The following is a 27,915-nucleotide window of genomic DNA, read 5'->3' as shown; positions in this document are numbered from 1 at the left end:
CCCTCTTTGGGCCTAGCCTTGCCTCGGCCTCCACCGGATTATTCTTGCGGCGACCCCCTACGGCGCACGCCCCCTTTCCTCCTCGTCTTCTTCCTAGAAGCTAGGTGGCCTCGGGCGCGGTCGCTGCGGGGACCCTGCTTGCCAGTGCTCAGGCCCAGGATGGTGTGGGTGCAAGAGTGGAGGGCGGCGGGGGCGGGGCAGCAGGCCACGCTGCGCCGGAGTTGGCAAGAAAGGACTGCACATTGCTGCGGAAACTTGTTCCCGCCTGGAACTGGGAGTCCCGTGCTCGGCTTAGGGGGCGGGGGCGGCGGCGCGACCCCCCCTTCCACCCCCCACCCCTCCACCACCAACGGCCTCCACTCGAACCCTCAGGTTTGCAGGCATCGTGCAAGCCGCACGAACTCCCGGAGCGCTCGGAGCTTAGCGATGTCGGCGAGCGCCAGCTCCAGGGCCTGGGCGCGGGGGGCCCAGCGCCGGGGAGAGGAGCTGGGACCCACCGGCGGAGCCGAAAACAAGTGTATTCATATTCAAACAAACGGACCAATTGCACCAGGCGGGGAGAGGGAGCATCCAATCGGCTGGCGCGAGGCTCCGGCGCTGCTTTGCATAAAGCAATATTTTGTGTGGGAGCGAGCGGTGCATTTGCATGTTGCGGAGTGATTAGTGGGTTTGAAAAGCGAACCGTGGCTCGGCCTCATTTCCCGCTCTGGTTCAGGCGCAGGAGGAAGTGTTTTGCTGGAGGATGATGACAGAGGTCAGGCTTCGCTAATGGGCCAGTGAGGAGCGGTGGAGGCGAGGCCGGGCGCCGGCACACACACATTAACACACTTGAGCCATCACCAATCAGCATAGGTGTGCTGGCTGCAGCCACTTCCCTCACCCACACTCTTTATCTCTCACTCTCCAGCCGCTGACAGCCCATTTTATTGTCAATCTCTGTCTCCTTCCCAGGGATCTGAGAATTGCTCTCACACACCAAACCAGCAGCGTCCGTGGAGAAAACTCTCGCCAGCAACTCCTTTAAAACACCATTTCAAACCGTTGTGGTCTTTAAGCAACTACTACAGCAAAAACAAAAACCAAACCAAAACCCTAACCAAACAAAACTCTTGACAGGAGCTTTCGCGAGAGAGGATGCCTCATAAAGGTGAGTCCGCTTCTTTCTTCTCGCTTCATTTTTATTGCGATATCCAGGCAGGTCTCCCCCCCTTCCACCCCACCCCCCCTTCCTTCTCCCAGATCGCCGGTCCCCTCCCCCACTGCAACGCCGGGAGAGTTGGGCCGGAGAAGTTTCCACGCAGGAGCCCAAACTTTCTACTTCCAGCGAAAGCCCGCGTCGGAGGGCGACTGCCAGCGAGCGGGAGCGGCTCAGGGCTCGGGGGGCGGGCGGCCGGCACCACCGCAGCGCCAGCGCCAGCGCGGGCTGAGCTCGCAGGAAGAATCGAGGCTCCCGGCGCAGCCGCCGCCGCGGCTCCTGGCCACAGCGTCGCCAAAAGCTCCCGGAGGGCGGGAGAGGACGCAGCGATGCTCCGGTGCCCCCGGCCCGGGGACGGCCGCTGAGATCAGCCGCCTCGGGCGGCTTTGTCCCTGCCGCGGGCCCAGCGAGTGCGCAGAGAGCGGGCGCGCCGAGAGAGCCCGTTCGCCGCCCGCCCGCCCGCCCGCCCGCTCGCCCTCCGGCTTTGTGCCGAACTCGGCTCGGGCACGGAAGAGTTCGCAGACACTCGAGCGCCGAGGGGCACCGTGCCCGCCACCAACGCGAGCAGAGTCGGCGGGCGAGGCAGCTCCACGGCCGCCGCCGGAGGCGGAGAGAAAGAGCGAAGTGAGCGCGAGCCGGGGAGGAAGCCACCAGGCCAAGGCGGTCGAACGGAACGCGCGCTCCGAAGCAGCTGAGAGCCGAGCGGGAGAATTGTCAGCTTCCAGCCAGCCCCCAGACTCTTGTCCCCAACTTGAGCGCAGAGCTCGGAACTTGAAAACTCTCTGCTCCCCAGGCTTCTCCCAACCTTCGCCCCCAGCTCTGCGGAAGCTGAGGTCTTCTCCTCCCGTCCTTCGGCTCCCAGCGCTCGGTGGGTATTTTTTCTTCTTTCTCTCTGACAAAGCTGCATCCGACCCTGGCATTTCAACAAGTTTCGAGGTGAAAAGGTGGAGTGCCTTTTAAAAAAATATATCAAAATCAACTGATTTTTTTTCTTTGTGAAACCTGAAAAGAAATTAATATGAAAGCATTGCTCTGCTCATTCCTCTGATCACATCCTCTCCCAGCTAATTAGTCTAAGTAATTTGAGAGCTTTTCGAGATTCTAAGACCCCAGGAGGAAAAGTGTCTTTTCAAAGTTCATAAAGTTGTTGCCTCTTTCCTTGTGCTGATTTTCTCAGTCCCCCCTGTACCATAATAGACCTGAATTTTAGCAAGTGTAATTGGGGGGAAATGGAGTTGAATTTCAAGTGGAATTGCTTTCTTTTTCGAGTGCTAAAACCGGCTCTCCAGTCCGAAGTGATTTCTAGAAAGTTTAAAAACAAAGTGAACTGTGGTTTCTTTTTTTCTCTCATACTCCCCAAAGCTCACTAAACCATTTTAGAGGTTTAACTCGAACTTGGGAATGTTTGAGGAAAAGGGTGTGAATGGGGCGGGAGGGGGGGGGAGGTTGGCAGGAGCAGAAAATGAAATGAAAAAGCAAAGAGCTTGAAAGCCTGGTGAGTTTACGGGGGGAGAAATAGTAATTGTTGGTGTTGACATTACAGTTTTTATAGCTGGTGACATTTGCAAATGTCTGAAGGCAATTTGATTAGTTGTTATCTTATTTGGCCCTAGAGAGTAAAACTTTGTCATCTTAATTGCTAATTACACTTAGGCTGGGGAACCAGGAGGGCGAAAGTGAGCTCCCCCCTTTCGCCCCAGTTCAGGGGATGATTTTGAGAATTAAGTAATTAGAACAGCAGTATTTGAAAGCTAGGGCTTGTGTTGGGGATAGGAGAGAGGCAGTGGTCCAGTGGCTCAGGACGAAGGCCTGGGTGATTGCTAGGTGTCTAGAAAGACTTTCCCAGAGTGGCCTCTCTGAGCCGGTCAGGGCTATACAAAGCCTGGGGCTGAGCTGGGAAGTTCTGGCTAAGGCTGGGGGGGGTCTAGCCTCTCGGTGCAGAACTGCTTCCTGCTGTCAGTGTCCCTGGCTTCCCAGATTGCTTCTGCACTAAGTTAACGATTACTTAAGTAATTAGATCGCTTCTTAATGGAGAGTGGGGTGGGAATGGAACACAACCGGAACTCGAAATACTTCTACCTTCCCAGCTGCTGCGAAAATTCATCGACTGGGCCTTTCTGGAATCAGCTAATGAACTCTTCTTTTAATAGCTTCAAGAATGGGTGGTCTGGTGTGGGGGCATTCAGTGGTGATTGAGTACAGTGTAGGTTACGGAGAGGAGTTCGGGAAGTTTTCCCAGTTCAGGGGGAATTCCACTCCCTTTCTCCCTGCAACGACTTTGCCATTTGAGCCCTACTTAGAAAGTGAGGGCACATTCTCTGGAGGCTGGGATTTCTGTCTATGAGGCTGGGAAATGAGTGAGAGACAGGAGGGATCCCTCAGGAAGGCAACTCATCTAGGGGTAACTTGGTAGCCTTTTGCATTTTAGCATTTACCAGGCCAGATTCAGAAGCTGAAGGGAAAAGTCCTGCTCAGAAGTTTGTTTTTATGGATTTAAACTGCCTCCTGGCTAGTTAATAAATTAAACCATGAATGGCTTGAAGAGAAGGAAAAATATGTTATTGTAATTCTTTGCTTGTTGGAAGGCAAAATTAATAATCATAATTGGCAAAGCAGGCAAAAAGGATGACCATTTTAGCATTTTATGAAACAAAAACACAGAGAAAAGATGCTTTGGCTATTTAATTATTTTACCTTTTTTTTCTTTTTTTGCAAATGTCTTGAATGGGCTCTTTATTGTAGCTCTCTCTTCCCAATTGAGCTCCCCACCGCGCCGTTGTATCTTTTTACAGCCCCTAACAACTCACACCAGTAACACAATTACTTCCAGATATTTATAACAAGAAATTACTTTTCTGTCCCCCACCTCCCAGACACCCAGAACCTACTTTTTAGGAGAATGCAGGGAGGTGGTAGAGAGGGGCACTGTGGAGAGACCTGCACTAGGTCAAGACTTTTGAAGCGAGGAGAAGTGTCCCTCTGTTCCCTTTGTGAGTTGGTGGGTTGTTGGTGCGTGTGGTTAGAAGCTGTGTTGCTGGTTAGGGAGACTCGGTTTTGCTCTTTGGGTTTGGGGAGAGCTGGAGAATAGAAGCCATTGTTTGCTGTCTGAAGGCTTTGTCGACCATGCTCACCCCCTCCTGTTCGTACTTTTTAAAGCATTGAGGCGAGGTAGACTGCGTGTGTCACAGTACAGTAAAAGGGGGAAGATCTAAACACCAAAGGAGAAGCTAATCACAATAAGGGGGTTGGTGTGGGGGGCTCATCACTTTCTAAGTTCCAGAAGGGCTAGGAGATGGGCCGAGAAGGGGGGTCTGGCTGGAAAACTTGGAAGGGGAGACTGAGGAATAAAGAGGTAACCAGAGAGTGGTTTTGTGAGAGCCTTGGGGAACATAGGGGTGGTGAAAGTCCTTAAGGAAGAAGAGAACATGGCTCTGCATTTCTCTCAGTCCAGTGATCCCTGCCTGCACACTCAGGTGTCCTAAAGTTCCGGGACCTCTTCCTCTTACCTCTAAACTCTAGGTAGCTGCGTCCCTCCCACCCACTCTCTGCCTCACTTCCTTCTCTTGTTCTCTCCCTGTCCTTTCTCATTTGCAAAATTGGGAGCTTGGCTTGTTGGACCATCTAGACTCCCAAGCCAGTCTAGGGAAGTCACATCTAAAATGTGGGCTCTCTGCAGAAGCAAACCCTGAAAAGGTTTGTTCAACTCTGAGATTTAGGGTTTTATGACAGCTTGAGCCCAGCCTGAGAAGCATCCCCGCTCCCCACCCACAGTGAGTCTCAGAGTGCCACTGGGCCTTATACTTTTGAGCTACAGTGTGACCGACCTTTCTCTCCTGTTTTGTCTTAGGGGGAAGACTTTAACTAGGGGCGCGCAGATGTGTGAGACCCTTTATTGTAGGAGTGGACAGACATCCCAAATCTCAGGCAAGTTATACAGCGGCTGCTTTGGGCTTCAAACCCCAAGAGAGCTCAAACAAAATTTGCATTTCCGAGTGCTGCTGCACAGTAGTTCAGATGGAAGCCAAAAAAAAAAAAAAAACCTCAAAATCAAAATCAAAATTGGGTCATCAGCTCTTCGAATTCAAAAAAGAAAATGGGTTCATTACAAAAGAATTTGGGAAAAAACAGACTGGAAATATTGGAGTATTTTATTTGTCACCCAAAGGGGTTTGCATGCACTAGAGGGCAGAGAGGGATGACCAAGCGGCTGAGAGGATTCTCAAGGCCTGGGTCCAGGTCTTCTCGGTCCCGTGTTAGGCCTACCTGTCTCAGTGGCCTGGCTATTCATGCCTGCATTCTTGCTCACAGAGCCCCACAGCCGAGCCCCGAGGGATCCTGCGGCCCCCAGCCAGCGCCAGCATGCAGAACAGTAAGTGCTTCTAGTGTGGTCGGGGTTTCGGCTTGGGGGACGCTGACCATCGGTTCTGGGAGGGCCTGGAGGTTTTGCAGTGCCCGCGCTGGCCAGGCTTCCTGGTGGGAGGGGAGCCAGCAGCTTCGGACCCGCTGCAGCTGTGCCCCTCTCATCGGCCCCGCAACCCGAGAGGGAGGGACGTTTGTTCTGCTTTTCTCCGGCCTGGAAGAACAGGGTCTGGCCCCTTCAGAACAGGCCATTTGAGTTGGTGAAGCTGCGGTAGAGAAACCCCATCCCCCCCCCCCACCAAATCCTGTAACTCACACCCCCTTCCCCGCCCCTGCCCGGGCTCTGACCCCAGAGAGAGGGGCTGGGCTGGGCAGGGCGGGGCGAGGCTTCTCTTGGCTGAACTAGGAGGAGGCCCCTTTGGGCTTAGCTAAGACTTCACCATCGGGGTAAGGGGGGAGGGGGCTCCCCTCCCTCAGTCATTCTCAGGGCAGCTCCTCCCCTCCTCACCCCGACCCGTGAGCAGGACACCCCTGGCCTGTGGCTGGCTAGCTGGGTGGGTGGGTGGGGGGTGGTAAATTCACACCATGGAGGTGGTTAGTAAATTCACAGGGTGGTTACAGGATTTCCTAGGTGTGGGAAGCCAATGGGATGAGCCCCAAAGTTGGCGGTGCCTTGAACGGGACAAGTGGCCCTGGAATGGGGCCGGGCCTTTGCTTCCCCAACTCTTAGGCTTCCCATCCTCCTCCCTCTGCCCAGGTCCCTTGGGCCCCCAGCCCACCTTTCACACCGCCCATGGACACCACTGGTATGTGACCAGGCCAGTCTGGACCTGGGCCTGGAAACCTTGCAGGTCCAGCAAACGTGCGTGGGTGGCGGCACGCGTCTGGATGCGGTTTCAGTCTTGGCTGTCTTAGAAGTGCGCAAAGTCCTAAGTCCGGCAGCTACTCGGCACATTTCAGCAGGGTTGAGCTCCGGGATTTAGGAAACCTCAAGCATAGCCACCAGCTCCTGGCTTCTGCAGCCGGAGGGCGCGAAGCCCAGGACGGAGCGCAAAGGCGGCTTAGTGGCACCAAAGCTGCCAGGCCCCCGGGGTTGGGCACGAGCATCTTTCTCCCCGGCTCGGCCCTCCGGGATGCCGGGATCTTCCCGCAGGAACTCAGCATTCCGGGGCCGCAGCCTCTAGCTGGCCCGCGGGTGGGCCGGGCCGGGCCGGGCCGGGCCGAGAGCGCAGCGCCGAGTGAGTGCTGGCCGCTGCGGCCTGGCTGGCGGGCCCCGAGGGGCGCGGGGTCGCGGGCCGGCCCGCAGGGCTTTGTGCCGCTCGCTCCCGGGTGCCCGAGGCGCGGAGCATCCAAATTGACACCATATGTTTTCCTATTAGATGCTTCGCGGTCGAATTCTAGGCGCATAATCATCGCCACTGGGCGAGAGCGCCAGCCGTCCCAAGGGAAAGGACACAATGATTGAGGCTTAACCTCTGAGGGGGAACTTCGAGTTGCGCTGCCTCGCTGCCATTTCGATGCTGGCAGAGGCGACTGACTCGGGCGTCTCCTGGCGCGCGCGGTGGTGGTGGAGGTGGCGGGATCGCGAAATTTTTTGCCACGGGGTTGTGGTGGCGGCTAGGTGCGAGGAGGAAGGTCTAGGCTGCCGCCACCTGGAGCGCCTTGGCTTTTGATCGAGCGGGGATGGAGGACCAGGTTGTGCGTGAAGTTAGCAAACTGTTTCTCAGCGCTTCTCTGAGCTAGCCTTTGTCTTTCCTGGGGTGTTGGGGTGAGGTGGGGGGCTCGCTTCTTCTCAAGGGGAGACCCCGTCGCCTGGAGCCATAGATAGGTCTTGCAAGGCAAAGGTAGGTGAAAAGGGGAATGTAGGAGCAAGCAGATGCATGACAAGGCCTGGCTCTGTTGGAGGAAAGGATGTCCCTGCCTTGTCCCCACTTGCGCTGGGCCCTGCCAGAACCCAAATCTCCCAATGCCTGTCACTTCTCATCGAGTTGAGATCTGAACCCCCCTCTCTTTAGCGGGCGCCCCCCCCATCCCTAGCCTTCGGCTACCCTGAAAACGTGGCTCCCCTCGAAGGGTAAACGAGTGCAGTTCAATCTCGTCTGAGTGATCTACAAATAGGGACGGAAAGGGTCGTTTTATCATGGTCCCGTTTGTCGTGACGATGCAATTTCCTGGAGCGGAGCACTGTCACAAAGTGACAAGGCTGCCACAAGCGCCCCGACTGATCTTTTCAATTAGCCTTCCATGCATGATCCGGAGCGACTTCCGCCTATTTCCAGAAATTAAGCTCAAACTTGACGTGCAGCTAGTTTTATTTTAAAGACAAATGTCAGAGAAGCTCATCATATTTTCCCCCCTCTTCTATATTTGGAGCTTATTTATTGCTAAGAAGCTCAGACTCCTGGAGTCAATTTATCAGGAGGCTCCAAGGAGAAGCAAGGAGAGGCGAGGAGAGGCGAGAGCTGATCTGGGTGCCGGTTTCTCCTGCAAGGACTGCTCTAGAGAGTCGGGGCTGCAGGTTGGAGATTTTTTTTTTTTTAAAGGAAGTGGGAATTGGCAGTTGGCTTTATTTGTATGCCTGTGGTTTCTGGGGGAGGAAGCTCCAGAGAGTGCTAACTCTTGTAAGATCAGACAATGGGTGAGACTGGGAGATAATAAGATAGAGGGATGGAGGACATTGTAGTCTCTCTCTCTCCCTCCCTCCCTCTCTCTCTTTCTCTCCCCTCTCCCTTTCCTCTCTCTCTCTCTCTCTCTCTCTCTCTCTCTCTGTCTCTCTCTCTCTCTCTCTGAGTTTCCCCTTAACGTCTAACCCTGACTATGGGAGGGCCAAGTTCAGCGGCATAAGTAAAGGGAGCAACGGCCAGTGCAAATAGACTTCCAGCTCTCAACTCCACTGGGCATATGGGCCACTTTACGGTTGGAACTGGGCAGGGGCTCAGACCTTCACGCCTGCAGTAGAGGTGTTGAAGCCCAGGTTGGGCTTCTTGTGCTTTGCTAGCTACAGAATTGGTCCTCTGGTTCTTCCCTACTCGACTCTCTTCTCTTCTCCTATTTAGTTTTCACTTTGAATCCCCTGGTGCTCCTGGGATGCCTCTGGCAGTTTGGGACGTAACAGCGAACATTTCAGGCTCCAGTGCCAAGAGGTCTGGGTTTTGCTAGCACAGTGCCAGTGAGGCAGAGACTTTGCAGATTCCACGGGGGTTTCTGTGGACCCCACTGTGTGCCGTGGCTTTCAGAGGAGGATCTTCCAGAGGATGTTTTGATAGCTGATTGTTTGCACCCTGTGGGTTCAGAGGCAGACTGGTGTGTTTTTGAAGAGGGCCAGGGGGCTGTGGGTACTGCTGGGGTGAAGGCCGTATTGAGAGGCGGTATTTCTGCTCATTGCTATGTGGAAGTTTGTATGCCGCTTCTGCACTTCAGTGGGCAGGAATATGGCTGTGTTTGGGGCTGGGCTACCTGGTGCCCTGCATGGCTGCGTGGGTCCTGTTGGTGTTTCCCCTCCCCACCCATGGCATGGGTTGGCAGGGAGCTGAGGATGCATTGTGGTTGTTTCTCCTCTCCCTCCTTTCTTTTCACCTTCTTCCTCCCCCTTTTATCTCTTTCCTTTTCCTCTTCCTCCTTTCTCTTCTCTCTCTTCTCTTCTGCTCTGCTCTCCTCTCCCTTTCCTCAGGTCACAGCGGAGTGAACCAGCTCGGTGGTGTCTTTGTCAACGGGCGGCCACTGCCGGACTCCACCCGGCAGAAGATCGTAGAACTAGCTCACAGCGGGGCCCGGCCGTGCGACATTTCCCGAATTCTGCAGGTGATCCTCCCGGCGCCGCCCCACTCGCCACCCCTGAGGTCCTCCACTTTCAACGCCCTCTCTTCATTTCTTACTGCAAACGCTAATTATGGACCCTCCTCAGTCCCCCACCCCAGTCCTACCCTGCTCCCTGCCTTGCTGTCCCCTTTCCTTCTGCCATCCTTCCCTTTTTTCTCGCAACTTGGGTCAGTGACATAAGCTAACTCATCTGCTTCAGGAAAAAAAAAATGTGTGAGAATTTAATAAATAACACCTTTGTTTTTTCATTTGGTAAAAACATACATTGTTTAACAGTTTATGAACTATAACAAGCTGAGTTATATCAATCAGCATAATTTCATTTCCTCTCCCTCATCCCATGGTTACCTGAAATATCTGTTTGTGTTCTTCATATTTGTGAAGAATATATATTTGCTGAGAAAGACCAATGCTGTTTATTCCTTCCACCCACTTAATTCTCATTTACTCAATTGGGCATATTTTTGAAGAAAAAAATGAGTTAATATTTCCATTTTCTTTTCCCTTTGTTCATGAAACTATAACCTTTAAGTAAGGTTAGCACAAAACAATCTGACTTCGTTTTGATGCATCTTCAGGCAGTGTTTAAGAGAACAGTTTTTAAAAAAACAAAAAAAACAGTATTTTTTATTTCAAAATGTTTGAAAGTATCACCCTATTTGTAGTTTCTAGGGCTACAAATGTCATTTTAAGAAAGAAAACTCTCTACAGTAAGTTCTCATACCATTGAAGGTATATTTTTGTGTTATAGACCCATGCAGATGCAAAAGTCCAAGTGCTGGACAATCAAAACGTAAGCTTGTCATTGTTTAATGCATACTTAAACAATTTTATTTTTGTCTTGAAATTATTAATAATGTGGTTTTCTGTCCACTTCCCCTATGCAGGTGTCCAACGGATGTGTGAGTAAAATTCTGGGCAGGTATTACGAGACTGGCTCCATCAGACCCAGGGCAATCGGTGGTAGTAAACCGAGAGTAGCGACTCCAGAAGTTGTAAGCAAAATAGCCCAGTATAAGCGGGAGTGCCCGTCCATCTTTGCTTGGGAAATCCGAGACAGATTATTGTCCGAGGGGGTCTGTACCAACGATAACATACCAAGTGTAAGTTCACTGAGAACATTCCCCTCCATGACCTAAGCTCCATGCTCTCTTTTTACCATCTTTTACTTTACCTCCCCCTGCTTTCCTCTCTACTGAGGTCTCTCAGTCTCTATTTCCTAGCTGCTGCTTTGAAATCTCCTCGGTACCTGGGGTTGTAGAGAGGAAGTGTGGGGCTTTGTCCACCTCATTTGCATGTTGCAGAGTAGAGGGTGGAGGCACCCTCTGAAAGGCACGTGCATCGAGAAAGAAAATGAAAATGAATGCCAGGTCTCCAAGTCTGCCTGCCTGAACCTCTCTTCAGGCACCAAATACCTATTTCTGTCCTAATATTAAACTGAAAGAAAGCTCTAAATCAAGATTGCATGTTTTTTGGGGGGTGGGGTGGGGTAAGTCATTGAACAAAGCAAAGCAACCCTGTGAGTTAGGTGGCCAGAGATACTAAACAATGGTAAAGGATTCCCCCCTATCCCCCACCCCCAACTCTAGTCTCCTAATTCTCTATCCAACTTGAGTTTCCGTATCCTAAGTGCTGGCTGGCTTGCTTTCCCCCAAGGGCCCTGAAAACTCACCTACAGTCCCAGAATAGCTGGGAGTCTTTTAATATGTTAAGAGGGATTCTATAAGGGGTAGGTGTGCTGAGATGGGGATTAAAGAAAGGGCGTCCTTTTCTTCAGGAGACGCTACCATTTGATTTGATTTTGGTTTGATTTACAGGTGTCATCGATAAACAGAGTTCTTCGCAACCTGGCTAGCGAAAAGCAACAGATGGGCGCAGACGGCATGTATGATAAACTAAGGATGTTGAACGGGCAGACAGGAAGTTGGGGCACCCGCCCTGGTTGGTATCCGGGAACATCGGTGCCAGGGCAACCTACGCAAGGTAAAATGCCATGCACCCATCCTTGAGATTCGCTATATATGCAACGCTTTGCTCATCCTCATATCTCCCAATTGAGGATGCCTTTTTTTGACTCCTGTAGTTGGAAATGTAGTGAAGAGTCTTCAAAAGCTTTGAGACATAATGATTTGTGTTGTTTGCAGGTGGTGTTTATTGAACTATCTGGTTGTTCTGGGAATATGAGGCTTGTATGTCAGTACAAGTATGAGCATGATGGCGGGGGGAAGGGGGGAGGAGAAGATATGGGCAGGAGTAGATGTTTATCTGTGAGAGTTTGCTGTGTGGTGCCCTATTCAAATTTGCCATTAAAATGCATAGGGAGTCCCCTTGTAGAAGTGTGACAAGTTAACACACTGACAGACTGCGAGGTAAACATAATTGTATTATTTTGCTTTTTGCTGTAATTGACAAATTATGTGACTATGAGTAGGGTGCTATTGAGGAGGGGGGCATCTGAGGTGGTGGTCTGCTCAGTAAAATAGCCCCACCATGCCAGTTCTTTCCCCTTCTCTGTAGGAGGGGCGATATTACTGGCTAGAAAGGTTTGTGGGGGACACTATAAGCTAAATTAGGATTCTCAGAGCTGCTTTCTGACTGGAGGAGAGATGGACTCTGGACATCCCAGGAGAGAGTAGGGATGGAGGAATGAGGAGCAGGAGGGGGCAGGGTGGGATGGGCTAGGCTAGCTCTCTCCTCTCTTCCCTCTCTCTACCCTGAGGTATCTTGGTCAAGAGTAGGAAACAGTTTCCTCCCAAGATTAATCGGTATTTGTTGTCCCCGTGACAAGGAGATAATATGTGGGATAATGGGACGTGGCATCTCACTCTCCAGAGCAAGAAGCAGCCCGGGAGCTCTGGACCTGGGGGGCAGCGGTGCGGGACTCGGCCAGGGTTGCTCAGGCACCCCACGCTCTCTCGGACCTGCTTGGGGTATCCCGAGCCCACTCTGAGCCAGCTAGATAAGGGAAAAATCGGTAACAGTATGCGAAATATCTGGTACAAAGGATGCTTCTGTCACTCGCAAGAATTTGTTATGGGAACAATCCTGTCGCTCTGTAATTGCTCATTAGAGAACGTTTTGTTTCTCATTAAGGCGACATGAATAAGCGTCTAGTTGAAGGAGACAGCTGTAGAAATGTTCCACAAGAGACCTCTGGACACGATTCGGCACCAATTGCCAATTAGACATGTCAGTTTTAAGAGCAGGAAACAATATAGGACGGACACTGGGAAGATAGGGAGCAAAGCTCCGCTCAGAGGCTCAGGGCCTTTCAGCTCAACCGCTGGTCTGGGACAGACACGCAGGGTAGGGTTCCCTTGGGCGATCTTCCCACCATGTCCCCATTCTATGACTTCCCGGGGTCAGCTGGAGCACCGAGGAAGGCGCTGTCTCCAGGCCAGGGCCAGCTCGAGCGTCTGTGCCATTCTACCCCCCTCCACCTGACCTTAATAACGGTACACCTGCAGGTGTGTCTGAGGGGAACCTCAACTTCAGACTGCTGCCATGTCAGCTCCTTCGTCCCCTGCAATCTGAAGGGGCTGTTTCAAAAATATGGGGTTCAAGAGAGGGGCTGTCTGCGGTACAGAGGCAAAGTGCCAGGGGAGCTGCACTGTACCCTCTCCCTTGGCGCTAGGGCTCACATTAGGTGGGGACTAGAGGCTGGGCACCCTCCATGCTCCCAGCTCCCCGGAGAGGGTAGCTTCGCCACTCGCACCATTTCCCCACAATGGGGAGTCAAGATTAGGGCTGCCCCAGCAGGAGAGTGTCAGCGCCAGACCCAGATTCAGTAGTTCAGGTAAGGGCAGGAGATGGCGCTAGTTCGGGAGCATTTAACTTTTAGGTTCAGAATTGATAGACATTCTGGGCTCATTAAGTGCCAATTACAACCCCTTCTCCAAAAAAAAAAAAAAGCCACCCCTCTCTTGTGCATTGTTTAGGGGTTCCAGGCCCCCACCCTATCGCGTGGGGAGGACGAGCAAGCTTCCAGCCCAGTGAGCAGAGGCCCAGGGGAGGCGGTTATAGCAGGACAGGGGCTGGTGACCGGGAATCCGCAGGCCTTTGGCACTAAGAAGTCCCCCTCCCTCCTCGGGCCTTCGTTTCTTGCCCAGAAAGCTTTATTTTGGGGGGTGGGGATGTCTTAAAGAGTCCATTACTCGAAAAGCATAAGGCAAGGTTAGGTCTCAGAGGGAGACAAATATGGTTTCCATCTGATCAATGCCACGCGGCAGTGAATAAAATCGTGGTGACGTGAGCTCACAATCACAGGAGACAACTCAATCCAGCCCCAATTCTCCAGCGATTTGGTGGTTTTAGGGATCACGGAGACACTTTTCTTGTCTCCTCCCGCCCTCCCCCCTCCCCAATAATACCCCGGCCCTCTATAGGATTTAGGCCGTCTCTTTTTCAACAGATGCTACAATGTTTTGATCCGCGCTCCAGAGCTGAAAAGGTGCCGCAACCGGGTTGCTATCTTTTCTTGCTTGTTTTCCGCCTCACTGATTAAGACACTAAGAAACTAAGGAATGATTTTATTTCCCAGCGTCTTTTTTTTTTCTCTACCCCCAACCCCCCCCCCCCCCAACCCCGCGCAGCCACCCCCACTCCCCCTTCTCCTTCTTCCAGGAAACAAATCCTATCCCTAGCGTCAGATGGTGCTGGGGCTGGGATAATGGGAGGCGCATTCGCTGGCCTTCTCACGGATTAGGCTGGAAGGTGCTCGGAGCCCATTGAAGGCCCCTTCTTTGCGCTGCTAGCTCGCTCGAGGGCGCCTTTTAAAGAAGATATCTTAATTGTCTGCCAGTTAAGTTTATGACGGTGGGGGGAGGATTCGAGATCCAACTTTTAGTTTTATTTTTGTCAAAAGCTCCAACAGCAGAAAGTAAATCCACTAAGAAAATAATAAAAAAGTGAAGGTTGCCCAATCTAAGGATAAGGGGGTGCTCTTTCAGTCACCGGCTGGTTGCAGATAGCCGCTCCTTCGACAGCAGCTACCACACTTCCAACTCTCTGCAGGGACTGACAGGGGTGGGTAACCCAGCAGCCTGGAGGTGCAACTTCTTACCAGCTTCCTCTTAGACCACTCTTCCCTCTCCTCTGCCACCCCAAGGGTTTAAAAAATCTTGAGGTCAAACTCTCCTCATCCACTTTCCAACTCAACTTACTGGCCCCGAGATGTCAGTTCTCCAGTCAGTGAAACCTGCGGGGGGGGGGGGGGTGACATGGTGGGGGTGGGGAGAGAGAGAGAGGGGAGGAGGTGGAATAAAGAGATAGAGCAAATCTCCATATTTTTAAAGTTAGGAAAATGTCAAAGAAGCAAACAAGAGCAGATAATACTAAGGGGGTAGGGTGGGTGGGGCAGGGGAATGTCTTCTGAGAACACCCAAGCAGTACTGTTGAATGGGTTGGACCGAAAGTGCCTGAAAAGGGAGAGGGGCGGGGACCCTTGAAGGGCCCTGAGTGACCACTCCCGCTGACCACTGGGCTGAGATGCACTAATGCATTACGTGCACTGGAACTCAAGGCATCCTGATGCGCACGGATTGTTGTTTGTGTTTAAAGAGATAACTGTCCTTGTCTTTTAAATTGGCCTGGTCTTGTCTTTTAAATTGGCCTAAAAGGGGGGATTTCTCAAGTATTCCAGGAATCAGAAATAAGGGAGCAGGTGGATGAGGATTCTTCATTCTCCCCTCCCCGCTCCACACCCAATCTCTGAAGATCACTTTGAAAAATCTCCCAGAAAACTGGTAGCAGTAAATTAGCATAGACACTTATGCCAACTTACATGAGTTGAACGGGTTTTTCCCTCAGCTTAGGGAAAGCTACTCTCCTCCCCCCATCTTATGTGTCTATAAAGCAGGATAACGCAGGGTGGAGCCATAGCCTGCAACACCTCTCCATTATCTTCCTTCTTCTCTCTCCCGCCTCCCGAAACCTCTCCTTCCATCCTTTTGTTCCTCTTGCTTCTCTCCATTCTCTTCTGTCCTTCTACCTCTCTGACCTCCTCTCCTGGAAGCCCTTTTTCCCTTTTTCCCTCTGTACCTCTCCCCTCCTCAACTCTCCTGCTCCCTCCCCATGGGCCCCCACTCTCCCTCCCAGTGTCCCTACCCTCCTTGTCCTCTCCCCCTCCCCCATCCGTGACCGCCCCTTCCCCCCCACTTTGGCCCCCCATCTACCCTTCATCCTCCCAGCCAAGCGCCCTAAATAGCATTGAGGCGCCTGCTCTTCGGACAGTGATTAATGAGAGCAGAGCAAAGGGGTTAACACACTTCACTGAAAAGTCTGTTGACTGGGCTTCTTGTAACACAATGTGGCCCGCTGCACGCCTCAAGAGAATCCTTTTGTTGTCCGCGCTCATTGTGGCCTCAAAATTCTGCCCACGAAAGTTTGCCAACGCTCCTGCCCCAGGAGTTTAATAGTTTCCCTTACTCACGGGGCATTGTGCAGCCCTGAAAAGCAGCCCCTCGCTATTCAAGTGTTGGTGGTCATCTCAATAGATCTCCAAGGGCCCATATGGTGGCCAGTGCTGATGAATCCGCCTGTTTAAATGGGGAAGAAAGTTGGGGTTTTAAAACATTTCAAAGTTCCTGAAAAGATCCCACTAGATCCTGTCACAATTCCCCGAACCCTTTGAAGGCATTGCCTATTGTCTCCTGGTTATAAATGATATTCCTGGCCAAGTCGATTCCCACCAACGCGCCCCTACGGGCCCCTTCCCCCACCAAGTAGCCAAGTTTCTAGAATGGAGGTGTGTGTGTGGAGGGGAACAGCCCCTGTTGGTGTCCCTCAGGGTTTCTGGATCCAAGACCCTGCTCTGTGGTCCTGGGGACCCTGTCACATTGAACTCTTCCCTTTAGTGGGGCTGCGGACTCCCGAACCGGGCACAAGACTCAGCCAGCGAGCCCAAGAGCACATCCTGCCCTCCATGCAGCCAAGGAAAACAATAAAACTTTCCCCTGTTTAATGATAGAAATTACATTAAAAGTGGTGGAAATGCCCTAATTAAAAATGTACCACTTCAATGATATGCCAAGGATTCAGCTGCACCAGAGCATATTTAGCTAGTTAGTGAACTCTCTACTATTTCTTTTTTAAAATTACACGTTAAAAATTTAAAAGAAATCTTACTTTTCTCTGGTGTAACACATTACAAAGAATGGACAGTCCTTTTATCTAAATATAAAATTCCATTTTCAGCAATTATAGCCTGTTCTTGGTGATGATATAATTACAGCTGTGCTCGTAATAGGTGTCAAGGCAAAGCGCACTCATACAATAGTTGAATCAAACTGCAGAACAATGCGAGCACTTCTAAATTCACAACCTTTAAAATGAAATTGACTGTGCAGAATTCAAATAAAAACTAGATAAATATTTTTTTAAAAAGATTACAAGCTTGGTTTGGTTTCTTAATAGCATTTTCTACAAACCTATCAACATCTAATTGATTAGATAGGAATTACTGATTATAGATCAGCTGAAATCTTGAACATCACTCTTCTATTTCCCCAACACAGCCATAGGTAAATAAATTCTGTACGGAAAGAAAACTGCATGAGGCATTGGGGAATGAAGGCTAGTTAATAAACATTTTATTGGAAACTTTCACAGGTGCTTTTGTCAAAGAACTTCCATTTGTGCCTGTATTATACAGTTTCATCTTGATAAAAACAAATGGTGATCAGGTGATACAAATGCTTTTTATTAAAGGAAGGTCAACACTTAGTTACCTTGGAAATGTTTTGGCTAGACAGACTGTCAGAATGTATAGCTTTTGGATCTTATGGCTATATCTAATCCCTTTGGATGCTCCAAGTTATTCCAAATTTCTTTCACTGTCCTATTCTTTTTGTTCCAGATGGCTGCCAGCAACAGGAAGGAGGGGGGGAGAATACCAACTCCATCAGTTCCAACGGAGAAGATTCAGACGAGGCCCAAATGCGACTTCAGCTGAAGCGGAAGCTGCAAAGAAATAGAACATCCTTTACCCAAGAGCAAATTGAGGCCCTGGAGAAAGGTGATGGAGTTTTTCAAAGTAGAGAAGCAGTAAATCAAAGTAAATGCCACATCTTCAGTACAAAGAGCTAAATTTGGCCAGGGCCCTTTGCATAGAGGACTGAAAAGGTTTCTTTTTCCTTTCTCTTTTTTTTTCTTTTCTGGGCATATTTTCAGTTGGTGTGTGTTTTATTTCTTCTTTTTATGTACCTGTAATTCAAAGACTGAATGTCTGACTTCTCATAAGGGGAAACCCCCTCCCATCTATTTGCTTAATTCAGGTCATAGAAGGTTCTGGAATGTCATTCCAGTAAAGAGTTAGCTGAGTTGTGGTGGACAGTTCATTTGGATTCAGTCCGTTTGAATAGAAGATCTTTACAGGGAATTGGTTGGAGTGGGGAGGGAGGTAGGAACTAGCTTGATCTTGGTCTTGGATTTTAATATTTTGTGTAGTTCTGGTACATGTAGAAAACTCTATTTATTCTTTCAGAGTTTGAGAGAACCCATTATCCAGATGTTTTTGCCCGCGAAAGACTAGCGGCCAAAATAGATCTACCAGAAGCAAGAATACAGGTACCTAGGCACTGTGTGGTTTCATGTTTTGTGCTTCACATGATTGATTTAGAAAGAGTTAAAAGACAAAGGTTCTTCCAAGGAACACTGTACAAAAAGTAGCAGGTTCAGTCTGCTAAATATTTTTTTTTGTGTGAGTGCACTTTTGTGTGTGTGTTAGTAATAATAATATAATAATAATAGTAGTAGTAATGTGTGTGTGTGTGAGGGGGGCGGATAGTTGATGTACCAGGGTGGTGGGTGGGATTGAGCACAGGGCTAACCTGTCCCATCTTTTTTTTTTTTCTTTTTGGGTCATGCCTGGCGATGCACAGGGGTTACTCCTGGCTTTTCACTCAGGAATTACCCCTGGCGGTGCTCAGGGGACCATATGGGATGCTGGGATTCAAACCCAGGTCGGCCGAGATCAAGGCAAACGCCCTACCTGCTGTGCTATCACTCCAGCCCCTAACCTGTCTCATCTTATTTCTAGGTATGGTTTTCTAATCGAAGGGCCAAATGGAGAAGAGAAGAAAAACTGAGGAATCAGAGAAGACAGGCCAGCAACACACCTAGTCATATTCCTATCAGCAGTAGTTTCAGCACCAGTGTCTACCAGCCAATCCCACAGCCTACCACACCAGGTGCTTTGAAGTATTAATTCTATGAGAAAAAAAAAGTGTTGAACCTGTTTTCCCTTGATTCTGATTCTCACTACAATTGTCTGTCACATTCTTCTTTTCCAGTTTCCTCCTTCACCTCTGGCTCCATGTTGGGCCGGACAGACACAGCCCTCACAAACACGTACAGCGCTCTGCCGCCCATGCCTAGTTTTACCATGGCAAATAACCTGCCCATGCAAGTAAGTGAGGCTGCTGGAAGCTGCCTGCTCCCGGGTGCAGTGAGGAAGGGTGGGAGATTGCAGACCTCATTGCCGTGTGTGCACCCTTGGAAGTCATTTTTTTTTTCCTTTTGGGTCACACCCGGCAATACACAGGGGTTACTCCTGGCTCATGCAATCAGGAATTTCTCCTGGCGGTGCTCAGGGGACCATATGGGATGCTGAGAATCGAACCCGGGTCAGCTGCGTGCAAGGCAAACGCCCTACCCGCTGTGCTATTGCTCCAGCCCCCTGGAAGTCATTCTTGTTGCAGTGTTTGGCTGGGCCAGTCAAATCTGAGGTGAAAACAGTCAACAGTCTTTTAGTTGACGGACTGATTGATTGATTCATGTCCTAAAAAAAAAAAAATCAAAAAACCAAAACGACTCACCTGATGTTCAGTCAAATTTATCCACATTTTGCCCACAGAGAATGTTAGTTTGATTGTGTTGGAGGGGTTAGGGTAAATTTTGGGTACCAGTGAAATATGCGCCTAATGCTTGGAGATAATATGCTGTGGAGTCAATTGTAAGGGGTTAGTAAACATAAAATGTGGGTTTATTTTTAATTTGTTTATATGATTGAACATCTAATCTGCATATGCATTTTGAACATTATGGGATAAACAAGTAATGAATGAAAAAAGATTGGAAATGAGATTCATATTTACAAAATGGGATATGCTTAATATAGAGGAAAATTTTTTTCCCGTGTCTGACAATAAAAAAGGAAGATGGTACTTGCTCAAAATTTAATGTCTTTTTGCCATAAACCATGTGAAGAGTTTGTGGCCTTTTTGTTGCCTGGAAATGTTGATGCTATTTGTATGGTAGCTCTAGGACTCATTATATTAACCCTTCTGATGAAAGCTGTACACAACAGATGGGGTAGATCAGAACTTCAGAACCACATAATTTTTTGATGGGGAGAATGGGTCTTTTATTGGAGGGGGGGGATTCTTCTCCAGTTTCTATCTCAGGACTGATATATGTATAACAATTAAAGCTGCCCACATGGGGTGAGACTGGCCAGCATGAGTCCTCTCTGGAAGCAGGTCTAGGGCTGCAAACATTCTTTCTTTTCTGGTGAGCATTTTTGGTTAGATTTCTAATCCAAATGATAGCAAAACACATGCTTCACAGTTGTCAGATTAAAACAGGAGTGGCTAGATAAGTATCTTCAGAAAGTTTGTTTTTATTGCATCTGGATGAGAGTGGCCGTATTAGTGCAATGGATGCAAATTAATTAACAGTTGTTACAACTGCCTTGGAACTTCCCAGAAGTCAGACTGCTTTGAGGAAGTGACTTTAGTAATCAGAATCAAATGCCTGCTTACCTCGTGTGTGTGTGTGTGTGGGGGGGGGCGTTGGGGGAGGAGGGGCATGTACAGCAGTGCTCAGGGCTTACTCCTGGCTCTGCGCTTAGGGATCACTCCTGACTCGGTGCTTAGGGGACCATGGGCTGACATCAAACCCAGGTTGGCCACGTGCAAGCAAGTACCCTACCATCTCTGCTGTCGCTCTGATCTGCTGCTTGCCTTTTTAAACCTGATGTTACAGTGGTCTTCTGCCTTTAGGAAGGCCAGTGAGGGTCCGGTCCAGTTTTCTAAATGGAAACACATGCCTCGCATACGCCCAAGTTGGGTTTGATTGATTCCTGGCACCACCTGGTCTTGCAAAATTGCCAGGGGACAACCCTGAATGTCCCCTGCTCCTCTGGGGCTGGCCTGGGTATCTCAGTACCATAAGGCCAGAGCAGCATTGCATCCCCAGACCCTTGCATTGAATTGTCACCTTGGTTTGCTGAGAAACATCAGTTGGTCCTCTGGCTCTCCTATGCACTGCTTAGCTGCCCTCCTCTCCTGCAAAAATATACACTCACTAAACACAAATCAAAACTATTAGTCATTCAAGTACTCAGACTACTCTCTGAGTTTCAGACTTAGCAGATGCTGGCTTTTCTATTCACCAATTCAATCTCTGATCAAGAGTTTTGCAAAAGGTTGGAGCCTTCCTGATCCTTCTGCTGTGTCAGTCTCTCTAAAAATATGGATCTGGGATGTTCACCACTTCTCTATAGGAGCAGGGCTATACCATAGTACTAGTACAGCCTTTGTATCCAACATTAGACCTTTATGAACTCATGCATCCCCAGTTCAGTGACCTGGCCTCTCGAGAGCTCATGAAGGACTCTGTTCTAGTCCCTTGAATTTCTTGTTAAATTAGGAGAAATGGTCCACATTTTCAAGTACTTAGGGAGAGCCCACACATCTTTATGGATAACATCAATCCCTAGGCTTATGGGGTTTGTAAGAGGGTTACAGCTTTAGGATGAATTCGGACCACTTTAAGCTGAGCTCATTATAGATCTGCCTTTTCAAAGAATCTTGAATCTCATGAGTCCAACTGTGAGAGGCTCTCAAGGTCCTTAAGCCAAATTAATTTCTTTGGTGGTGCTGGGTAAGGTGAACATTTGCTCTCAGTGGTGGTTGAAGGACCATGTGGTGCTAGAGATCAAATATGGGACTCCCAAATACCTATCATATTAACTCCAGCCTTCGGGGCTATGAACCTCACCTCTTAAAACCAAACTTTTCACACTGTTCTCTGCCCCAAAATTTGAGATATAGGCTTGAGGGTCACTGGAGGCCCGAAACAAATGGGGCTTGTAGGAGGCATGGCAGAAAATTCTCAGGCTATGGGCTCTCTAGAAAGATGGCAAGATGAAAATGAAAAAATTTGCTCCAGCCCCCTCTTGCTCCAGCCCCAGTATTTACAAATTTTTATATTGAAATGCCACTACCACCCCTTAGACACTCTCCACTATGAACTCATGAGCACTTTAGAAGTGCAGTACATAGGCGGCTGGACTCTTGACAGTGGCCAGTGCGAGGAATGGTCAGACATATAACCTTAAGAGTTATTGGACAGAATTCCAGTATTTTCCCCACTAGCATCATTAATGGTCAGGTGTGTTGGCAGAGTTCCTGTAGGGAAGGGAACCTGGGGGTGTGTTTGTGTGATGTGTTTTTCTCAGTAACCACAGGTTTGTCTCTCTCCCCTCAGCCTCCAGTCCCCAGTCAGACCTCCTCGTACTCCTGCATGCTGCCCACCAGCCCTTCGGTGAATGGGCGGAGTTATGACACCTACACCCCCCCACATATGCAGACACACATGAATAGTCAGCCAATGGGCACCTCGGGCACCACCTCCACAGGTGAGTCACTGCTTCCCACAGGCTGCATTCCAGGGGCTTGCCCACCTTCTCTGGCCAGGTCATACCCTTCTAGTCCAACAACTTCCTGGCTGGTGTGACAGGGCTGCAAACTCTTTGCTGCCTGCTTCTCTGGAAAAGGCAAATTCAGTCAAGCTACTTAGTAACTTGACACCTTAGATACAGAAAGGAAAAAAAAAAAACAAAACTTTTTTTCCCCTGAATTTAATCAACCCAGAAGTTATATGTTACAAGGCCTGAGACTATGAAATTTTTAAGAAAGATTATTAGGCAGAGCGAACTGGTGAGATGCTTGGGGGCAATCCCCTGACCTGCATGAGGGCACTTATTGGAATACCTCCATTGGCTTGTTTCTCAGTGCCTTTCACTGCAACTGAAGAAGTATCATATTGGATCATTGTATTGCGGAAGTTCCAAGCATGTTTTTAATTTTCTTGTAGGTGGGTGTACTTGGGATTCAATAGGTATGTGTAAATAAATATTTTATCTGGTTTCTGAATATTCTACTTTTCTTTCCAATTCTGTTATTTGTTTTGGGGGCCACACCCAACAGTGGTCAGGGCTGCTCCCAATTCTGTGCTTGGGTATCGCTTCCTGTAGTGCCAGACAATGCAGTGCCAGAGGTCAAACCTGGGCCTCTTGCATGCAAAGCATGTGTTCAGCCTTTTGAGCCATCCCTTGGAATATTTTTTTAAAATGTTAGAAAGTATCATATTAAAAAAATCTATAAATTCAGACTTTGTGCTTGTCTCCTAAGGAAAGATTGACATGTCTATTCTTTCATTCATTTCTAGGACTCATTTCCCCTGGCGTGTCAGTTCCTGTTCAAGTTCCTGGAAGTGAACCTGATATGTCTCAATATTGGCCAAGATTACAGTAAAAGTATTTCAGAAAGGATATATTGTTTCAATTTGGTCAGTGACTCTGGACACACAGTTGGTCATTCAGGAAGGAGAGAAAAATGACTGTTAGAAGCACTTCAGTTCTGCAATTGTGTCCTGTATTGTACCACTGGGGGATGGACTTGAAACATGGACCTTTGCATACAGAAGGCACGAAATCAGTTGGAACAAATCTTCATTTTGGTATCCAAACTTTTATTCATTTTGGTGTATTATTTGTAAATGGGCATTTGTATGTTATAATGAAAAAAAAAAGAACAACGTAGACTGGATGGATGTTTGAACTGTGTTGGTCATGAAGTTGTTAAAAAATAAGAAAACCTTGATCAACAATTTGCCATGAATTTAAAGAGTTTTATCACAATATATCGAATACTTCTACCCATCTGTTCATAGTTTATGGACTGATGTTCCAAGTTTGTATCATTCTTTTGCATATAATTAAACCTGGAACAACATGCACTAGATTTTATGTAAGAAATATCTGTTGGTTTTCCAAAGGTTGTTAACAGATGAAGTTTATGTGCAAAAAAAAAAGGTAAGATATAAATTCAAGGAAGGAAAAAGTTGATAGCCAAAAGGTAGAGTGTGTCTTCGATATAATCCAATTTGTTTTATGTCAAAATGTAAGTATTTGTCTTCCCTAGAAATCCTCAGAATGATTTCTATAATAAAGTTAATTTCATTTATATTTGACAAGAATACTCTATAGATGTTTTATACACATTTTCATGCAATCATACGTTTCTTTTTTTGGCCAGCAAAAGTTAATTGTTCTTAGATATAGTTGTATTACTGTTCACAGTCCAATCATTATGTGCATCTAGAATTCATTCCTAATCAATTAAAAGTGCTTGCAAGAGTTTTAAACTTAAGTGTTTTGAAGTTGTTCACAACTACATATCAGAATTAACCATTGTTGATTGTAAAAACCATGCCAAAGCCTTTGTATTTCCTTTATTATACTATTTTCTTTTTAACCTAATAGTGTGGTGTTACAAATTTTGTTACCATATTAGAATAACATTCTAAATAATGGTGGATCACACATACTCTATTTGAAATCCTGACAATCCTAAAAGAAACAATTCTTATACATAAACAGAAAGTAGAAGGCACTCAAAAAACATTCCACTTAAATCTGTGTGCAAATTTGTGTCCACAAAAACCTAGCCCATATCTACAAAAGGGTAATGTTTCTCAGTTAGCTATTTAATTCAAAAGCCCAAGGTCTAGAAATAATTTAAAAATGCAACAAGCTATTAACTAGGAATTGTCTTTTGAATTAAGGCTGGCATTTTCAATCTGGGCAGATTACCATTGTCAGCCTATTTCAACAGTGATTTCACTGAAGTATATTCAAAAGTAGATTTCTTAGACAAGACTCTCTGAAAGCTGTTGCCTTTCTCAAATAGGCCCCTCTCCCTTTTCTGTCTCCCTCCCCTTTGCACAAGAGGCATCATTTCCCATTGAACCACTACAGCTGTTCCCATTTGAATCTCGCTTTCTGTGGGGTTGTGGATGGTTGGAGGGTGGAGGGGGGATGTTGCATGTCAAGGAATAATGAGCACAGACACATCAACAGACAACAACAAAGCGGACTGTGACTGGCCGGTGGGAGTTAAAGGCCTTCAGTCATTGGCAGCTTAAGCCAAACATTCCCAAATCTATGAAGCGGGGCTCATTGTCGGTCAGTTGTTATTTGTAGTGAAGCACAGATCTGATCATGTTTAAAGTGGCGGCACGCAGGGCAGGAGTGCTTGAGCCCAAGCAAAGGATGGGGAGAAAAATAAGCCTTTGTTGGGTGAAAGAGGCCCGCCTGACACTTTTATTTTTGTCTGTTCTGCCCATCATATAAGTCAACATAGACAAGTTTCCTTTGCCCAACTTCAGTCAATGGCTGAGAGTTCTGACAGTTCAGAATAAATGCTTGCACGGCATGTGACAAAGACACACTTCACTAAATTGTTCTCTGCTCTTTCTTATTAATTTTTAACATCTTCTAAGTCAGATAAGCAAGATTGTATAAATTGAGGCTTTAGGAATAACTTAGTGCAATGTCTAGTGAAGGAGTTACTGGTGAAGAGAGAATTGATTCATCCCTCAGGCATGTTAGAGATGAATATTTTTATTTCACCCAATTGACTTTGGAGACACTTCCCTAGGAGTATCAGTTTTTATGTGATACACATCATTTTGTTTCCTGTCGGCCTGCACTGCATGCTTGCACACTTCTGCAGTGGCACACGCACAACGTGCACTGCAGTTGCTCACGTGCAGATGTCATTTCTTTCTGACATTCTGCAGCCCACATTCCCTGAGGGACACATGCCCAGGGAACTGTCAGAGAAGGGCTGTATGTGAGCATGTGTTGTGGCTGCTGGCAGCCTCCTTGCCTGCAGGAAGCGTTCCTTTCCAATTGGCTATGGCTTGGGCCAGTGTTAGGCAGCCAGCATGGAGAGCATAGACTTAAAGGAACCAGGAGTTGTGCTCTGGGTGTGCAGGAAGTGGGATAGGAGAAAGGGAGTGTGGCAGGAGCATAAGGTCTGCAAGTAGCCACTTGGAGGCACATGTGTGGGGTGAGGATTGCCAGGCACTGGGGCACAGCTTGATTTATTCTGAAGGAGCTGCTCAGTGGCAGTAGCCTTCTGTCCAGTGGGATGGACCTTGCCTTCTGCCCTCACCCTTGGGAGATGCACCATCCTGAATGGAGCTCCAGGCACACTCCCGCTCAGTGCGGACGCAGGGCCTTGTAGGCACTGCTGGAATAATTGATCTGTGTCTATTTATTTATTGATAGGTATATTTATATATTTACCAACATGAACTCTGCAGGGAAGCTTTAATGCAGGGGATGGTGACTGTCTATTTGTAGCATCCACAGAAGAAACACAAGACTGATAGACTATGACTTCTTTCCCAATTGGGTTGACTTAGGGAGACTAGGTAAACAGACTCAGAGCTGAATGTGTAAGAGACATTGGCATTACTCTGAGCAATTTTTTTAAAAAAAAGATGTTTTAAAAATTACAATGAGTTTCCAGAATATCCCATCTTTCTCCATCCCCAAAAGTTGTGTCCGAGGTTTACGTGCTTACGTGCAAGCAGTTTTTTACATAACCATTTCTTCTGACTTAAAAACAATCTTGATGAAGTTTCTTATGATTCACATATGCAATATTATTCTTAGAATCAGCTTTATTCAGTGATTCTTTGTCATCTTAGGATAGGGTCTGTATTCAGCATTCTCTTTTTCTTTGGGCCTAATGTTAAAGGGGCTTTTCACCTTTTTATGTTTTGCTTATCAAAAGATCAAACAGACTATCTTCCCTTTTCTATTTCTCACGAATAAACCGTATCGATTTTTGCCTGAATCCTGAATGACTCAACTTTAAAGTTCAGAGTGTGAATATACTTAGGGTTAGTGTTGCTTAAACTTGATGATGTTGATGGTGATCACTTTTGGAAAGCACTAACAGGGTGGTTTAGAAATGACACTTGTAATAGGCTTCGACAGATGAATAGGGCCCCTCCACTCTCCTTTTGCATGTCTATATGTGTGTCTGCTCCTTTAAAAAAAATGAGAGACGGGGAATGATTGTAAAGGGTTGCTTTCTTTGGAAGACATTTTATTTTTTTCGAGCTTGAATATTGTCTATCCTGGAGGTGGATACTGGGAAAAATGGAAGACAGAGAGGAAATGGAGAGATGGTCTTGGACTACTACACAGAAATTCAGAAGGTCTAAGAACGTGAGCACCTGAGCAGACGGCATCAGTCAAAATATTTACATCTGTTGCAAAGAAAGGCAATTCTAGCGTAAGAAATGAATGCCATATAGATTGTGAAGTTTTAAAAAAGCTAGGAGGACATTTCAAACACTATGCTTGGCATTATTCTTAAGTATTTACATCTTTGAGACAAGATGATAATTGAAAAAATCTACTAATAGATTATATTTCAAAATGTATTGAAATAGTATCTACCTACAGTAGCATTATATCGGAGACCAGTTTTAATGTAGAACGTGATTAGCATCTGAATGATGTTTCCTAAAGAAAAACATTTTTAGATTTTGGGTTTTCAGAGGAAAACAAAAATATACACTCCCTCTTTACTACTAGTAGTTAATTTTTCACAAAGCCTGTCCTAGAGAAGCAGAATAGCAAGTATTTGGATCTGATTAGGGAAAAGCCCAGGTACTTTTACTATTCAAAATTTACTTTCACTGAGTTTGAAGTTTCTTTCATATTTAAAATAAAAATTCAAATATGCACACTCTAATTTTTATAGTATTTATCTATTTACAAAGCATCTATTAACTAATACTGGTTTGTTAATTTTATAGAAATGTTAGGGTAGTAAATCAATGACTTTTAAGTATTTTTGACAAGCAATTTACATATCTGATGACCTCACATTTCCTTTCCAGAGCTAAACGCTATGCAATTGTTCCGTGGTGTTTGTGTAAAATGAATCACAACACGGTAAGAAAAAGATTAGGGTTGTTAAAATAGCCTGGCTAAAATATTCATTTGAATTTGTTCATATTGTTCGTAATAGTTTTCAAAGGACACAGCAAAGCTTTTGTGGAACATCTGCATATTATTTATTATCTAAGAGCTAAATTGATTTTTTGAAGTTGCTTTACATTTTTAAAACACCTTTGCCTAATAAAAAAGCCCTTTAATTTTAACTGACAGATCAATTCTAAAACTTTATTTTGAAAAGAAAATGAGGACGAATTTGTGTCTTTAGAATTAAAAGATGTGAAAAAAAAATCAGACATCCTAAAAAAAAAATAGACGAAGAAACCTGATTTTAAGTACTAATGAAATAGCAGGAGACAAATAGTTGTCTTTTTGATTTTGATCACAAAAAATAAACTGGTAGTGACAGAATATGATGGAGAGATTTGACATCCTGGCAAATCACTGTCATTGATTCAATTATTCTAATTCTGAATAAAAGCTGTATACAGTA

General features: G+C 47.2%; 1 protein-coding gene across 10 annotated transcripts; it reads left to right on the top strand.

Moving 5' to 3' along the window:
• The first annotated feature begins 663 nt into the window (after positions 1 to 663).
• Positions 664 to 27,915, top strand: PAX6 (paired box 6). Of its 10 annotated transcripts, XM_055142646.1 has the most exons (16): positions 664 to 852; positions 952 to 1,147; positions 1,989 to 2,063; positions 5,043 to 5,119; positions 5,504 to 5,564; positions 9,225 to 9,355; positions 10,125 to 10,166; positions 10,261 to 10,476; positions 11,191 to 11,356; positions 17,229 to 17,387; positions 17,856 to 17,938; positions 18,411 to 18,561; positions 18,664 to 18,779; positions 21,863 to 22,013; positions 22,472 to 22,495; positions 22,826 to 27,915. In XM_055142646.1, exons 5-16 carry the CDS (start codon positions 5,555 to 5,557, stop codon positions 22,909 to 22,911), a joined length of 1,335 nt encoding a protein of 444 aa, XP_054998621.1. In that variant the 5' UTR covers positions 664 to 852; positions 952 to 1,147; positions 1,989 to 2,063; positions 5,043 to 5,119; positions 5,504 to 5,554; the 3' UTR covers positions 22,912 to 27,915. The 10 variants fall into 10 exon arrangements, with proteins under 10 accessions (XP_054998621.1, XP_054998620.1, XP_054998624.1 ...); XM_055142645.1 differs by lacking the exon at positions 1,989 to 2,063; XM_055142649.1 differs by lacking the exons at positions 664 to 852; positions 952 to 1,147 and having other exon boundaries at positions 1,933 to 2,063; positions 10,261 to 10,275.

This window comes from Sorex araneus, chromosome 6 (genome assembly GCF_027595985.1).
Source record: "Sorex araneus isolate mSorAra2 chromosome 6, mSorAra2.pri, whole genome shotgun sequence".
Lineage (NCBI taxonomy): Eukaryota > Metazoa > Chordata > Mammalia > Eulipotyphla > Soricidae > Sorex > Sorex araneus.
This window is presented reverse-complemented; position numbering and strand designations above follow the sequence as displayed.

Excerpts from the sequence above, each read along its gene's own strand:
- PAX6 (XM_055142645.1), top strand. Across the intron at positions 10,477-11,190 it reads CCAACGATAACATACCAAGT|GTGTCATCGATAAACAGAGT; the intron begins GTAAGTTCACTG and ends TTTGATTTACAG. Across the intron at positions 18,562-18,663 it reads CCCACAGCCTACCACACCAG|TTTCCTCCTTCACCTCTGGC; the intron begins GTGCTTTGAAGT and ends CTTCTTTTCCAG.